General features: G+C 36.4%; 1 protein-coding gene across 5 annotated transcripts in view; it reads left to right on the plus strand.

Annotated features, from left to right (window-relative positions):
* The window catches only part of rfx2 (regulatory factor X, 2 (influences HLA class II expression)), a 52,947-nt gene that overhangs the window by 15,870 nt on the left and 19,768 nt on the right, over positions 1-17,309 (plus strand). For 4 of the 5 annotated variants that reach the window (XM_041039745.1, XM_041039747.1, XM_041039750.1 and 1 more), the window contains 12 exons: positions 259-333; positions 1,516-1,697; positions 1,898-2,017; positions 2,541-2,662; positions 3,076-3,194; positions 8,011-8,123; positions 8,341-8,492; positions 9,112-9,209; positions 9,711-9,860; positions 10,022-10,230; positions 10,356-10,509; positions 10,630-10,672. In XM_041039745.1, coding sequence (XP_040895679.1) covers positions 259-333; positions 1,516-1,697; positions 1,898-2,017; positions 2,541-2,662; positions 3,076-3,194; positions 8,011-8,123; positions 8,341-8,492; positions 9,112-9,209; positions 9,711-9,860; positions 10,022-10,230; positions 10,356-10,509; positions 10,630-10,672 — 1,537 coding nt within the window. The remainder of the gene's footprint in view (positions 1-258; positions 334-1,515; positions 1,698-1,897; positions 2,018-2,540; positions 2,663-3,075; positions 3,195-8,010; positions 8,124-8,340; positions 8,493-9,111; positions 9,210-9,710; positions 9,861-10,021; positions 10,231-10,355; positions 10,510-10,629; positions 10,673-17,309) is intronic. The other variant, XM_041039749.1, reaches the window with a different exon arrangement.

The following is a 17,309-nucleotide window of genomic DNA, read 5'->3' on the forward strand; positions in this document are numbered from 1 at the left end:
GCTTAACCCTACGAGTCCCTTGATTTGCATGCTTTTGTCAGCCAATAATGGATTTGGCTGCAACACTGACTGATTTTTAATGGAAACGCAGAGATCTGGCTGCTCTCTAACAGTCTTATTTTCCTTTATCTGTTTTTTTTTCATATACCCTGCTTATTTCTGTCCCCTTCTTCTTTCTGTCTCTTTCACTCTTCTGCCTCCTCTCCCCTCTGTGTCCACTCTTATTTTTTTTTCTTTTTTTGCATGCTCCTTCTTTAGCTTGAAATGGCGATTGAAAACCTCCAAAAGTCTGAAGGAATTGCAAGTCACAAAAGCAGCCTGCTCAACAGCCATGTAAGTCAACCAGGAACTTTCTTTGAAAAGGACATGAGAGAAAATGAAAAAAAGTAAATCCGTGGCTGAATCTGTGGGCAGTGTGTTCTTCTTCAGCTGAACACACTACCTACTGCTAGCTTTACTTTCTCTGCACTGTCCCACTGACACGCATAATTGTCTCCAATAGTTTTCGTCCTTGATCTGAACTTGCATTTGCTATCACCTTTCCCTCAAGAAGATCTTGTGTGTGTGTCTTAATTCCCTGCATGGACTTAAGTTGATGGATTTGTGTTATTTTCACACTCAAACTAAGACATGCACGCATAGATTTTTGCAGTGCAAGGCCGAATTCAGACAAACATTTGCCCCACGTTAAAACAAAACAAGGGGCTGCATCAGTGGGGTTATTCTTTTTTCAGTTTTTAGGGTTGAGTTGTTTCATGTACTGATGAGACAGGGAAATACATGCATGTCTGGGAAGTCCAGTTGGAGGAACGAGCCTGCATGTATGTGATTAGCCAGCACAGTGCCTTGTCAGATGACGTCATGTCAGAGCACTTATCCCTTTTAAATGAATGCAGATTAATGAGAAGGGTGTCTGTGCAAACGTGGCTTAACTTTTTCTCTTGTTGGGAGGCTGTCATTCTGTTTTATGCTTTCCTTGCGTTCCAGCTCTTAACCTCAACCATCACCCCACAATCTTTACATCATTTTTATGAATAGTGTTTGAAGTATTTGCTTTAAATCTGAATTACAAATTGCTTATTTAAGCTTTTTTTATATAAATTATTTTGATTGTGCTGTTACAGACAGAGCTATGACTCTGTCCTCCTCAGTACTGACTGATTTTCTGATAGAGTAAATAGAAATAGCTCTTCAGATGTGTTGAGTGTTTACTCAATCAGCCATTCCTCATGCTGTAGTCACTTACCGCTTCAGTCAAGAATATAAAGACCTAGGCTCAGTGGGAGTGCAGTGGTCTCTGTGGTGTTTCACCTCCTAAAATAGGTGGTTATGTGAGGTGTGTGTGTGTTTGTGTGTGTGTGTGTGTGGTGTGTGTGTGGTGTGTCATCTGTCTTTTGATGTGATAATAAGATGCACTGCTCCACTCTGTTGATGGCCAGGTGACTGTCGTAGAGCAGAGTTTGTCCACTGGGGCTCACTGATTGTGTGACTGTGTCTTCTTCTGTGTATTTTTAGCTGCAGTGGCTGCTGGACAACTATGAGACAGCGGAAGGAGTTAGCCTACCCCGGTGCTCCCTGTATAACCATTACTTGCGGCACTGTCAAGAACAGAAACTGGATCCGGTCAACGCAGCCTCCTTTGGCAAACTCATCCGCTCGGTCTTCATGGGCCTGAGGACCCGCCGCCTCGGCACCAGGTACAAACAGGAAGAGGTTGTTGCCCGTGCTGAAGATGCTGATAACAGTAATCATGTTACCATTATAGATGTGACGAGTATGATGATGCTTATAGGCATCAGAGACTTGCTGATGGAAGAGGATAATGATAGTGATTACGCTCATGGCAAGTCTTCTCCTCCTCACTTGTTTCTGGTTTTTCTCTCACTGAATCTACCAGAGGCAACTCTAAGTATCATTACTATGGCATCCGGGTGAAGCCAGACTCTCCGCTTAACCGGCTGCAGGAGGACACCCAGTACATGGCCATGAGGCAGCAGCCTGTCCACCAGAAACAGAGGTCAGCACTCTCTCCATGTGATTTGCCATTTTTACCGTTCTCATTCATCCTGTCCATTCATCTCTCTCTGACACATTTGTCACAATGTAAAGCCAGCGTCCATTAATCCTGTTCCATTTTGGTGGTTATTTCTTCCTTTTGGCAATAAAAATGTTTTAGGTGTTGGTGATTTAAGTTCATGTGTAAATTTAATTTTACTGTTGATGACAAATGCCTTCTGACAGCTGCCTTACCTTCATTGCCAGTTTGCTACTGCTTAATGTGTTTTATCTTTGGTCTGGTCCTCCATCTCCTCCCCCTTTTCACCTATAAGCTCTTTCACTCTTTTCCTTGCCCCTTTTGCCCTTTTCTTTTTCTTTCATGGTTGCTTATGTTGTTCCTCACCCATCTTCTGGTTTTAATTTGGAATGAAAACCTGTATATTCACAGCCCTCAGTAGCAGATTATCTCTTATTCCTGGTTTCTCAGTCATTCAAAACTCAGCTAACATACCTAAATGTCCTGCCCTCTCCTCTATGTATAGGTTTAAACCTCTGCAGAAGGTGGATGGTATGTCTGACAGCCTGTGTGGGAGCTCTCAGCATTGTAACAGCACTCCAGAGCAGTCAGTGGCTGCTCAGAGTCAACACCACCAGCAGTACATAGGTAAGGACAGCACCTGGTCGACTGCCACCTCGGCTACGTATCCAGGATTAAACATCTGCTTTTAATATGTATCACCTATCTGTTCTGATTTTCATTTTGTGGTACTAGATATTTTTCCACAATGAAATCACAGAGTAGAATCAAATTTTGAACAGTTACCATCACATGTTGCCTTCGTACAGAGCAAGCATACATGTACATAATAAATGTCAGATGGCAAAATTAATCATCAGGCATCTTGTTTGATGAGACATTAATGGGATATGTGTTTCTGTGTTTACATTCATTATATGATCTTCCTATACAATTGTCATCATATGGTTCCTAAGTCCATGAGCCTGTGTGTGTTTGTGTGCATACACATCTGTGTGAGTGAAATGAGTGACACCTGTCTACATTTCTGCTTTATGCAGATACGTCCCACACCTTGCCTCCGTTTCCCTCTCCTGACTTGGGCACTCAGCCTCTGCCTGAGCGCATCAACATGAATGATATCAAGAAGCTGCAGACACTCTACAGAGACCACTGTGAGGTGGGTCATATCACAGCACTACTCTACACTATTTTAATACACTTTCCACTGCCTTAGGAAGGTTTGAACCAATATTGAAATTTTGAGCAGTGGCGTGCTCCTCAGTTTTGTAGTTCCTCACATTCAGACCTGCAGCAGAGCTCATCATGTCTTTCTGCCTCCTGGGTGTTGGTCCTCTTCAGCCTCTCACAGTAAGAAGTTGAGGCAATGAAAATGTTTTTACATGTATCTGATGCAGGAACCTCACTGGTGACTGGTAGACAGGTCCTGCATATCAGGGAGTAATATAAGAAGAGACACTGGAATATACCACACAGATTTTGCATGCTATCATCTCACTACTTTCAGGTCATTGTTAACCAAAATATGTTGCCACTTCTAAAGCTGACAGACATTAGAAAATATCTGTAACAGACAGACAGATGCAGAGGACAAACGTATCTGCCATCTTTCACAGGAGAAATACATCTTGACAGTACAAATTTGGAATATGCATTTGTTTCTTTCTTTACATTCACACGGTGAATATAGTGCTAGCTGAGACGACAGTGATTTGTGAATATTTACTGGAACAGCATTGAAGTTCAGGCAGAGACTTGTAAGTGCTCAAAAGTTCAAGCTCATCTAAAGCTATAAAAAGACAATGATTGACATTTTTCTGTAGATTTTAATTAGTTTCAGCTTTCCCACACTAAACATGTGCTTCATAAGCAACACATTTGAGTTTGTTATAGAGAAAAACAAAGGAAAAATACTGTTGTAAATACGGATTGTCACAAAGAAAGTATGTTGTATAATAAAAGGCATCATAACTGTCTGTGACTTGCAATAAGTGCATTAACTGGATGGAAATGAGGACACCTTAACAATGAACAATGGTGTTTATGCACTAATTACATTGTAATGGCTCTAATAATGCATCCTGCTTGTAGATAAACTGTTAATTATCTCATATTGCACTCTTCACCTGTTGATGGATATCCTTCCTACATTGAATTGGAAAGATATGTGTTGAATGGGGTCTGCACAGTCTAGTGGTATTCTATAATATTGTTATTATCAACAAATCCCATTAATCCCAAAGCCAACTATGTATTAATTAGGGATGGTGCCGATCCGATCCAGTATCGGTATCGGGTTCCGATACCAACATATTTCACGGATCGGAAATTTCCGATCCAACCTGCAAAAATTTCCGATCCATGAACCATGTCTGTGCTTTAATGTTATCTGCTGAAATGACTTCACAAGTGATTCCCTGCCGGCTGCTCTGCTAACTGGCTGCAAAATGTGGAATGGATTTCCTCAACGGAGGCGTGTCTCAATGTGACACGGAGTAATTTGTTTGCAGCCAGCTAGCAGGCGAGCACTGAGCAGCACCGTGGCTAACCAACATTTCAGTTCAGTTTCACCAACATGTCCACTGTGTGGAAATATTTGTCCATTTGCAATGTTTGCAATGTGCAATGTTTGCAAAGCTGTTGTACTGAGGGGCGAAAGCTCCGTCGCGGCCTACAAGTGGTAATAAGTAGCGATTAGCTCAATGCTAACATAATATGGCATCGGCCGCGCTATTTCACACTCAAACGTTAAACCAAAGCAGGACACCATGACAGCAAAGTCATACAGGTAATTCACACACCAACAATATATTACTCACAAACTTATGTCCCTTCTAGGGTACAGCAAGAAGAAAATGACCCGTGAGTGAGCTTGCGCCCCTTGGGATGTTTAAGATTTGAAAAACCTTAATTTGTTGCTCCTACAAGAGCCAGTATACTTAATTAGTGCTGATCAGATCAAGTAGCCCTTTTTATTTCTATTTTATTTGGAGAGGGGTAGTCTAAATGAAGATTACCCTTTATGGGTATCTTTTGAATTTAATAAATATTGACTGTTAACAGGATTTCCTGTTTTTCGGACTTCCTTTTCTGACCTTATACTTACCTCAGGTTGCCTTTTGCGACATACATGCATACATTCGTACATATCACACTTGCCTGTAGAGAAGATTTATTACAGCATCATATAAAATCAACAATAATGATAATGGTAATATTAAAGCAAACAGAGCTCTGGTATCGGAATAGTATTGGTATCGGCAGATATCCAGATTCAGGGATCGGGATCGGATTGGAAGTGAAAAAATGTGGATCGGTGCATCCCTAGTATTAATACTAGGAATAAGTATTAAGTCAGATAAAGCTTGTTCCTCTGTGTCATTAACCTCCTATTTTTGTCCAATAAGTTAAAAAAAAGCACATCAGGGGGCCACACAGTTACACTGGTGGACATGCTTATTCATTACCATGATCACTGGCACTATAGTTTATTTTGAGTCAATCCCTCATGCGCCGTCCTGGTGCTATAAATACTCACTCAGGGCATCAAATGTGTATTAATCCACTGCTGAAAATAGTTCCCAAGAAATGCATCGTTTACGCCTGTTTGAGTAACCATTGCTAGCTAGAATGCCCAATTTTTTAAAGATTTACTAGTCAGAGTAGGAGCTTGGGGCTGAGTGCCACAGGCAGGTTAAAGAAAAGTAGTCTGTTGCTCAGAAAGCATTGAGCAACTAACAAACACATGGCTGTTTTTGTGGATTTCTTGACATCAAGAAATCCAAGAAGAAAAATATAGAAAAATATAGAATAAAGCCGAATGAATGAAGAAGAATGAAGAAGATTCATGATGATGAAGATTCATGATGAATCGGTTTAATTAGGGCAGAAACACATGCTTAAACAGGGGGCACAATGAAAGCAAACTGCAGCAGTCATCAGACATCCTGTTTCTTAGCTGAGCAAAGCTTGAGAGAAAAATCTATAAAGAACTGCATCGGGAAAATGTATGAAGAAAGCGCTATGCAGAAATGGTGTATTGCATAATGACATTTCGTAGATGTCATAGTCTCTTGGGAGAAGAATACGTTTGAGTAGGCTGCAGAATAACCGCTCAGGAAGAAGCACAATGTCAAAGAGAAGAGCAGAAATAATATTTAACATTAAAATTTGGGGGCTTTACAGGCAGGAGAGAGGCTGTGATTAAAGCAGTGAAGCTCTGGCTTTATCATATTATCCCTGCCCTCCCCTTGTCCAGCCTCACCACGCTCCCTTTGTTCCAGCCGTCTTTTCATCTCTGTGCAGCTTTCAAGACATGCCAATTAACCTTTCAGCACGCTGGGTGGACATCTTGGTGTCTTTGTGGTGGCCTCCCCTTGAGCCTTTGTGTTTCCTTGTCTGTGGACAGGCACATGGGCTCCTGTCTTTGTCTGCCAGCGCAGTTCTGTCACTCTCTTAGCTCTCATTGCCTCTGCGTGTTTAATGTTTATGCATTCATTTTTTTTTTTGGGAGGCAACAGTGACCTGTTAACACATTTGCCAGGACTTTTATTGACAGCACTTAAAGTTACAGGACAAATAAAGGTAACAAGTTGGCTTAAACTTGAAACAAAGCTGTCTTTTATTTTTTTATTTTTTTTGAGCGGGGCTGTAAACATTTGTATCCACTGTTGGACCAGTATTTATTAATGTCATGGTAACAACAGTCCGATATTCACGAAACAGCCATGCTATTAAATTAATGTTTAAGCAGATATAATTAGGTGTTTAATAAAACATTGAGGGTAATAAATCACACAATAAACCACAGTATTTGTCATGCGTATGCACAGTAGTGAGGGGTTAAGTTCTGGGAATCTCTTTTGCAGGCACTCGTCTTTCTGTGATTGTGCATGTGAACACGTGTTATTTCTCCTCCAAACTGTTTTTTCTTTTTTTTTTGAGGCATGCTGTTTTTCCTGTGTGGTGAAAAACTGTGGAGGCAAAACGCTCTTGTTTAGAGGGGATGGGGAATTCTTCTTTTTGTTTTGGAGTTCTGTGTTTGACCTGTTGCTGGGGGCAACCGTAAACAAGGTTGCCATGGTGACCGCTGGAGAGGAAGCAAAAACATATCATGTGATTGAAGCCTACGCTGCTGTGTAACAAGATCCAGCGGCAAGTGCATGTCCTGCCAGACAGGGAAAGAAGAGAATCTCTGGGCACAGTGTGAATCATACTCTCATACTCAGTAGATTCTCAATGTAGAGACATACTGGACTGTTGTAGACCAAAAACACAGAGCGTTTGGCCTCTGTGTCATGTGGAGTCCGGCTGACATTTCCTCTGGCCTGGTGAATGACTTCAACAACTTCTGCAGTGCTTTTTTGTTTTACTTTATAGGGTGTTATAGGGTTTATCTGTTAACTCCCTTTTTATAAAAAAAAAAGGAAAGCTTTTTTTTCTGACCACAAAGTCCTAAAACAGAAGTTAATCCTTTAAGAACACTAGCTTGCCACTGCTTCCTTTGCGTTCTTGCAGTGTTCACTTGTGCAGTACACTCTGCTTTCAAAGAGCCTCATACATATGAACAGGAAAGAGGAAGTCACTTGGGTTAGTTCAGGTCACTGCCTTACCACTAAAACAAGGCACATGCATGCATAAATCTACAAGACTAATCTGCTTCATAAAGACGACCAAGATTTAAAAAAAAAAGAAAAAGAAGAAGATTGAAGTCAACTTAAAAAAAAAAAACAGATGAAGCATAAATGTGGTCTTTAGGATCCTCCTGATGATTAATGTGCAGGGAGCTGTGTTTAAGCTGGCTCATTGTCTAACCAGGGCCCGGAGTGAGCGAGAGCCTGCCTGCCTGTAGAAACTTTGTTGTGTGTCTGGTTGCCATGGTTCAGCTCTGTATGTTTTGACCCCCACCCCCCCTTTTCCCTCCTCTCTTCCCTCCCCCTCATTCCCTTCCTCCCTCCTTTGCCACTCTCCTGCAGGCTACTTTGGATGTGGTGATGAACCTCCAGTTCCACTATATTGAGAAACTGTGGCAGACCTTTTGGTATTCAACACCGCCATCTAGTGATGGAAATACCACCATCCCCAACAGGTCAGATCACACAGAGGAGGAGCTAATGCTTCAGTGTAGAAAAGAAAACCACTGTTAAGGATTTAATTAACATATACTGTCTATAGCCTGAGCTACAAAAAAAAAATTGTCAGTCTTTTTAGCCGATTGTCTGCTGAGTTTAGAAGATTGTTTATTTGCAAAATGTTGCTATTTACAGTTTGGGTTTTAGTTTTGTTTTTGTTTGTTCTGTGTGTAGTGATGATGACCTGGAAGGTGTGATTCCCAGAGAGAAGCTGGTGGCTCTCTGTAAATATGAACCAGTCAGACTATGGATGAGGAGCTGTGATCACATCCTCTACCAGGCTCTAGTGGAGATCCTCATCCCTGATGTCCTGCGTCCTGTTCCCAGTCAGTACTGCTGAGGTTTTTGTTTTAATAGGATACCATGAAGTAGAGAAAATGTAGGACCCTGAGGCTGTAATTAATGAGTATTTTCATTATTCATTTATTACCCAGGTATTATTTTTGATTAATTGTTTGGTCCTTAAAATATCAGAAATTAGTGCAAAGTGTCCATCACTACTTCCCAAGTCAGTATACTTAAATGAGTTGTTTTATCTGACCAACAGTTAAATACCTAAAGGTATTCAGTTTATAATTATAATAGAAGTATAAAATACTTACATTTGAGAAGTTAGAACTTGTGATTTTTTTTGGCGTTTTTGCTTTAAAAATTACTTAAAAATTCAGAATTATTTCCTGTTGACTACTTGATTAGTGGACTGTTCCGCTCTGTAGGACAAATTGTAACGAGACGGAGGGTTGTTGTCCCAACATTCCCGAATCAGCTCACTCTAAGAAATACAAACTAAAGAAGTGATACCAAAACAGTAAAATATATTTGCATCCTTGAGAACCCACTTACATAGCACCCAGCATTGAATTCAAGAGATTTTGGTGTTTATTCTGTGACAGCATTACTTGAAATTGAAGTCAGCATGTAATCCAGGCTGTTTTCTTTCTTCAGGCACTCTCACTCAGGCCATTCGCAACTTTGCTAAGAGTCTGGAGGGCTGGCTGACTAACGCCATGACCAGCTTTCCTCAGGAGATTATCCGCACCAAGGTAGTGAGAAAAACTCTGGTCCACTTTCCAATGTCTGTTAGACTGCGTGTGCACGTTTTATGTGGATTATATGACATTGAAGTATATACACTATAGTCAAGTGTCCTTTATCAAATGTTTTAAGGCTTTTAATTCTATCACTTTGCTTCAAATCTTCAGTCTTTAATATTAACTTTTACATTTTGTGTGGCTGATGTGTGATCTCAACGGGTCATTTTATTAGACTTAATATGTTACTATATAAGTTTGCTTTGGTGCACTTGATATGTGCATCATTGTTAATTTGTATTTGTCTAGTTGCAAGATACAGCAATGATTAAAATGCAGTAAATGTGTTAATGTAATTAAATGTGTTAATATGGGTAGGTGTGTCAGATGTGGTCTTGGCAACTTCTGAGTTTATGCTCTGTTTGAATGAAAACTGACTTCAGTAATATTTAAAAAAAAAAAAAAAAGCATTAAAACATTACTGTGTATTATCTGCTTCTCTGTGTGGTGTAGGTGGCAGTGGTCAGTGCGTTTGCCCAGACTCTGAGACGTTACACCAGTCTGAACCACCTGGCCCAGGCAGCTCGTGCCGTCTTGCAGAACACCTCCCAAATCAACCAGATGCTCTCTGACCTCAACCGAGTGGACTTTGCTAACGTCCAGGTAAACCTGCCCGCCAGCTTCCTGCTTCATCAGCAGTCAAAACTTCATGTTAAAATGTCAGATGTGTGCGTTCATGCTGCATAAGGTTCAGTTTTCCACCTCTGACTGTATGTTGTGGTTTCTTGCTGAATGTGGCTGGTTGTGTTTGTTTTGTCTAACAGGAGCAGGCGTCATGGGTGTGTCAGTGTGATGAGAGCGTGGTTCAGCGTCTGGAGCAGGACTTTAAAGTCACCCTGCAGCAGCAGAGCTCTCTGGATCAGTGGGCTACCTGGCTTGACAACGTGGTCTCTCAGGTCCTGAAGCCCCACCAGGGCAGCCCGAGCTTCCCCAAAGCTGCACGCCAGTTCCTGCTCAAATGGTCTTTCTACAGGTAACATGGGATCACTTGTCTATTTTTAAAATGCTTTTTGGGCTGTAAAGTTCAATACAGACATATATGACACAAGATTTTATGGATTATTTCTCTGCTACTCTCCCTCTCTCTCTCTCCTGTAGCTCCATGGTGATCAGAGACCTAACTCTGCGTAGTGCAGCCAGTTTTGGTTCTTTTCACCTCATCCGTCTTCTATATGATGAGTACATGTTTTACCTAGTGGAACATCGTGTGGCTCAGGCCACTGGAGAAACTCCCATTGCTGTCATGGGAGAGGTAAGAGAGAAGATAACTGAAACTGCTCTGGCTGCTCAAAACATTGAAATAACGGTGGTGAAAATTATGTTGAAAATTGCTGTTTTGTGGACTAATGCTCTCCCACCTCTTGAATTACAGTTCAGCGACCTGAGCTCTATGATGCCATCACTCATGGAAAAAGGTAAGCCTTAATTATCTACAGAGGTAGTTTTGATATTAGTGTGTTTATGTTCTAGATAACTGGCTCCAAAAAGGTGCTAAAATGGCAAGTCTACAATACATAACCACAATATAAATAACAAAGCAATACCATTCCTAACAGGGGTAGCCAATGATGGGTTAACCCCATCAGCCAAAAAAATCGGCCAAAAGAAGTCATACTTTAGTAAGACCTCAAAATGTCTTAAAAAACATCATAGTATAGTAAGACATCAAAATTTGTCAAAAAAAGTCATACTTTAGTAAGGCCTCAAAATGTCAAAAAAAACATAAAAAAAATTTTTGACCTCAAAATGTGATAAAAAAATGTCATACGGCCGTAAGGCGTCACAATCGGCCAAATAAAGTCAAACATTTTTTTGACCTCAAAATGTCATAAAAATGGTCATAGTACAGTAAGGCGTGAAAATCGGCCAAAAAAAGTCAAAATTTTTTTTGACCTCAAAATGTCATAAAAAACGTCATAGTATAGTAGGGCGTATTTTAAGGGCAAAAAAAGTCAAAAAAAATTTTTGACCTCAAAATGTCATAAAAAACGTCATAGTATAGTATGGCGTATTTTTCGGGCAAAAAAAGTCCAAATTTTTTTTGAACTCAAAATGTCATAAAAAACATCATAGTATACTAAGGCGTCAAAATCGGTCAAAAAAAGTCAAAAAGATTTTTTGACCTCAAAATGTCATAAAAAACGTCATAGTATAGTAAGGCGTTTTTTCGGGCAAAAAAAGTCACATTTTTTTTTGGCGACAAAATGTCATAAAAAAACGTCATAGTATAGTAAGCCGTCAAAATCGGAAAAAAAAAGTCAAAATTTTTTTTTAACTCAAAATGTCATAAAAAACGTCATAGTATAGTAAGGCGTCAAAATCGGTCAAAAAAAGTCTAAATTTTTTTTGACCTCAAAATGTCAAAAAACGTCATAGTATAGTATGGGGTTTTTTTCGGGCAAAAAAAGTCACAAAATTTTTTGACCTCAAAATGTAATAAAAAACGTCATAGTATAGTATGGCGTCAAAATCGGCCAAAAAAAGTCAAAATTTTTTTTGATCTCAAAATGTCATAAAAAATGTCATAGTATAGTAAGGCGTCAAAATCGGACAAAAAAAGTCAAAAAAATTTTTGACCTCAAAATGTCATAAAAAACGTCATAGTATAGTATGGCGTATTTTTCGGGCAAAAAAAGTCCAAATTTTTTTTGAACTCAAAATGTCATAAAAAACGTCATAGTATACTAAGGCGTCAAAATCGGTCAAAAAAAGTCAAAAAGATTTTTTGACCTCAAAATGTCATAAAAAACGTCATAGTATAGTAAGGCGTTTTTTCGGGCAAAAAAAGTCACATTTTTTTTTGGCGACAAAATGTCATAAAAAACGTCATAGTATAGTAAGCCGTCAAAATCGGAAAAAAAAAGTCAAAATTTTTTTTTAACTCAAAATGTCATAAAAAACGTCATAGTATAGTAAGGCGTCAAAATCGGTCGAAAAAAGTCTAAATTTTTTTTTACCTCAAAATGTCAAAAAACGTCATAGTATAGTATGGGGTTTTTTTCGGGCAAAAAAAGTCACAAAATTTTTTGACCTCAAAATGTAATTAAAAACGTCATAGTATAGTATGGCGTCAAAATCGGACAAAAAAAGTCAAAATTTTTTTTGATCTCAAAATGTCATAAAAAATGTCATAGTATAGTAAGGCGTCAAAATCGGACAAAAAAAGTCAAAAATTTTTTTGACCTCAAAATGTCATAAAAAACGTCATAGTATAGTAAGGCGTTTTTTTCGGGCAAAAAAAGTCACATTTTTTTTTGACCTCAAAATGTCATAAAAAACGTCATAGTATAGTAAGGCGTGAAAATCGGCCAAAAATAGTCAAAATTTTTTTTGATCTCAAAATGTCATAAAAAACGTCATAGTATAGTAAGGTGTCAAAATCGGACAAAAAAAGTCAAAAAATTTTTTGACCTCAAAATGTCATAAAAAACGTCGTAGTGTAGTATGGCGTTTTTTTTCGGCCAAAAAAAGTCAAAAATTTTTTTGGCGTCAAAATGTCATAGTATAGTAAGGCGTGAAAATCGGACAAAAAAAGTCAAAATTTTTTTTTACCTCAAAATGTCATAAAAAACGTCATAGTATAGTATGGCGTTTTTTTCGGCCAAAAAAAGTCAAAAAATTTTTTGGCGTCAAAATGTCATAAAAAACGTCATAGTATAGTATGGCGTTTATTTCGGGCAAAAAAAGTCAAAAAATTTTTTGGCGTCAAAATGTCATAGTATAATAAGGCGTGAAAATCGGACAAAAAAAGTCAAAAAAATTTTTTACCTCAAAATGTCAAAAAACGTCATAGTATAGTATAGTGTTTTTGTCGGCCAAAAAAAGTCAAAAATTTTTTTGGCGTCAAAATGTCATAAAAAACGTCATAGTATAGTATGGCGTTTTTTTCGGCCAAAAAAAGTCAAAAAACTTTTTAGCCTCAAAATGTCATAAAAAACGTCATAGTATAGTATGGCGTTTTTTTTTTTCAGCCAAAGAAAATCAAAAATTTTTTTTGACCTCAAGATGTCATAAAAAACGTCATAATATAGTAAGGCGTCAAAATCGGCCAAAAAAAGTCAAAATTTTTTTTGACCTCAAAATGTCATAATAAACGTCATAGTATAGTATGGCGTCAAAATCGGTCAAAAAAAGTCAAATTTTTTTTTGACTTCAAAATGTCATAAAAAACGTCATAGTATAGTATGCCGTGTTTTTCGGCCAATAAAAGTCAAAAAATTTTTTGGCGTCAAAATGTCATAAAAAACATCATAGTATAGTAAGCCGTCAAAATCGGACAAAAAAAGTCAAAAAATTTTTTGACCTCAAAATGTCATAAAAAACGTCATAGTATAGTATGGCGTTTTTTTCGGGCAAAAAAAGTCAAAAAAATTTTTTACCTCAAAATGTCATAAAAAACGTCATAGTATAGTAAGGCGTCAAAATTGGCCAAAAAAAGTCAAAATTTTTTTTGACCTCAAAATGTCATAAAAAACGTCATAGTATAGTATGGCGTCAAAATCGGTCAAAAAAAGTCAAATTTTTTTTTGACTTCAAAATGTCATAAAAAACGTCATAGTATAGTAAGGCGTTTTTTTCGGCCAAAAAAAGTCAAAAAACTTTTTAGCCTCAAAATGTCATAAAAAACGTCATAGTATAGTATGGCTTTTTTTTTTCAGCCAAAGAAAATCAAAAAAATTTTTTGACCTCAAGATGTCATAAAAAACGTCATAATATAGTAAGCCGTCAAAATCGGACAAAAAAAGTCAAAAAATTTTTTGACCTCAAAATGTCATAAAAAACGTCATAGTATAGTATGCCGTTTTTTTCGGACAAAAAAAGTCAAAAATTTTTTTGACCTCAAAATGTCATAAAAAACGTCATAGTATAGTATGGCGTTTTTTTCGGCCAAAAAAAGTCAAAAAATTTTTTGACCTCAAAATGTCATGAAAAACGTCATAGTATAGTAAGGCGTCAAAATCGGACAAAAAAAGTCAAAAAATTTTTTGACCTCAAAATGTCATAAAAAACGTCATAGTATAGTAAGGCGTCAAAATCGACCAAAAAAAGTCAAAATTTTTTTTGACCTCAAAATGTCATAAAAACGTCATAGTATAGTATGGCGTCAAAATCGGTCAAAAAAAGTCAAAATTTTTTTTGACTTCAAAATGTCATAAAAAACATCATAGTATAGTATGGCGTGTTTTTCGGCCAAAAAAAGTCAAAAAAATTTTTTACCTCAAAATGTCATAAAAAACGTCATAGTATAGTAAGGCGTCAAAATCGGCCAAAAAAAGTCAAAAATTGTTTTGACCTCAAAATGTCATAAAAAACGTCATAGTATAGCGTCAAAATCGGACAAAAAAAGTCAAAAATTTTTTTGACCTCAAAATGTCATAAAAAACGTCATAGTATAGTAAGGAGTCAAAATCGGACAAAAAAAGTCAAAAAATTTTTTGACCTCAAAATGTCATAAAAACGTCATAGTATAGTAAGGTGTCAAAATCGGACAAAAAAAGTCAAAAATTTTTTTGACCTCAAAATGTCATAAAAACATCATAGTATAGTAAGGTGTCAAAATCGGACAAAAAAAGTCAAAAAAATTTTTGACCTCAAAATGTCATAAAAAACATCATAGTATAGTATGCCGTTTTTTTCGGACAAAAAAAGTCAAAATTTTTTTGGCGTCAAAATATCATAAAAAACATCATAGTATAGTAAGCCGTCAAAATCGACCAAAAAAAGTCAAAAAAATTTTTGACCTCAAAATGTCATAAAAAACGTCATAGTATAGTATGGTATTTTTTTCGGACAAAAAAAGTCAAAATTTTTTTTGACCTCAAAATGTCATAAAAAACGTCATAGTATAGTAAGGCGTTTTTTTCGAACAAAAAAAGTCAAAATTTTTTTTGACCTCAAAATGTCATAAAAAACGTCATAGTATAGTAAGGCGTCAAAATCGGACAAAAAAAGTCAAAATATTTTTTGACCTCAAAATGTCATAAAAAACGTCATAGTATAGTAAGGCGTCAAAATCGGTCAAAAAAAGTCAAAAAATTTTTTGACCTCAAAATGTCATAAAAAACGTCATAGTATAGTATGGGGTTTTTTTTGGCCAAAAAGAGTCAAAAAATTTTTTGATGTCAAAATGTCATAAACAACATCATAGTATAGTAAGGCGTCAAAATCGGACAAAAAAAGTCAAATTTTTTTTTTGACCTCAAAATGTCATAAAAAATGTCATAGTATAGTAAGGCGTTTTTTTCGGCCAAAAAAAGTCAAAATTTTTTTTGACCTCAAAATGTCATAAAAAACGTCATAGTAAGGCGTTTTTTCGGGCAAAAAAAGTCAAAATTTTTTTTGACCTCAAAATGTCATAAAAAACGTCATAGTATAGTAAGGCGTCAAAATCGGTCAAAAAAAGTCAAAAAATTTTTTGACCTCAAAATGTCATAAAAAACGTCATAGTATAGTATGGTGTTTTTTTTGGCCAAAAAGAGTCAAAAAAATTTTTGATGTCAAAATGTCATAAACAACATCATAGTATAGTAAGCCGTCAAAATCGGACAAAAAAAGTCAAAAATTTTTTTGACTTCAAAATGTCATAAAAAACGTCATAGTATAATATGGCGTATTTTTCGGGCAAAAAAAGTCAAATTTTTTTTTGACCTCAAAATGTCATAAAAAACGTCATAGTATAGTAAGGTGTCAAAATCGGACAAAAAAAGTCAAATTTTTTTTTGACCTCAAAATGTCATAAAAAACATCATAGTATAGTAAGGCGTTTTTTTCGGGCAAAAAAAGTCACTTTTTTTTTTTACCTCAAAATGTCATAAAAAACGTCATAGAATAGTAAGGTGTCAAAATCGGACAAAAAAAGTCAAAATTTTTTTTGACCTCAAAATGTCATAAAAAACATCATAGTATAGTAAGGCATTTTTTTCGGGCAAAAAAAGTCACTTTTTTTTTTTTTACCTCAAAATGTCATAAAAAAGGTCATAGTATAGTAAGGCGTTTTTTTCGAACAAAAAAAGTCAAAATTTTTTTTGACCTCAAAATGTCATAAAAAACGTCATAGTATAGTAAGGCGTTTTTTTCGGCCAAAAAAAGTCAAAATTTTTTTTGACCTCAAAATGTCATAAAAAACGTCATAGTATAGTATGGTGTTTTTTTCGGACAAAAAAAGTCAAAATTTTTTTTGACCTCAAAATGTCATAAAAAACGTCATAGTATAGTAAGGCGTCAAAATCGGACAAAAAAAGTCAAATTTTTTTTTTGACCTCAAAATGTCATAAAAAACGTCATAGTATAGTAAGGCGTTTTTTTCGGACAAAAAACGTCAAAATTTTTTTTGACCTCAAAATGTCATAAAAACGTCATAGTATAGTAAGGTGTCAAAATTGGACAAAAAAAGTCAAAAAATTTTTTGACCTCAAAATGTCATAAAAAACGTCATAGTATAGTAAGGCGTTTTTTTCGGCCAAAAAAAGTCAAAATTTTTTTTGACCTCAAAATGTCATAAAAAACGTCATAGTATAGTAAGGCGTTTTTTTCGGGCAAAAAAAGTCAAAAATTTTTTTGACCTCAAAATGTCATAAAAAACGTCATAGTATAGTAAGGCGTCAAAATCGGTCAAAAAAAGTCAAAAAATTTTTTGACCTCAAAATGTCATAAAAAACGTCATAGTATAGTATGGTGTTTTTTTTGGCCAAAAAGAGTCAAAAAATTTTTTGATGTCAAAATGTCATAAACAACATCATAGTATAGTAAGGCGTCAAAATCGGACAAAAAAAGTCAAATTTTTTTTTTGACCTCAAAATGTCATAAAAAATGTCATAGTATAGTAAGGCGTTTTTTTCGGCCAAAAAAAGTCAAAAATTTTTTTGACCTCAAAATGTCATAAAAAACGTCATAGTAAGGCGTTTTTTCGGGCAAAAAAAGTCAAAATTTTTTTTGACCTCAAAATGTCATAAAAAACGTCATAGTATAGTAAGGCGTCAAAATCGGTCAAAAAAAGTCAAAAAATTTTTTTACCTCAAAATGTCATAAAAAACGTCATAGTATAGTATGGTG

The sequence above is a fragment of the Toxotes jaculatrix genome, chromosome 6 (genome assembly GCF_017976425.1).
Source record: "Toxotes jaculatrix isolate fToxJac2 chromosome 6, fToxJac2.pri, whole genome shotgun sequence".
Classification (NCBI taxonomy): Eukaryota; Metazoa; Chordata; class Actinopteri; family Toxotidae; genus Toxotes; species Toxotes jaculatrix.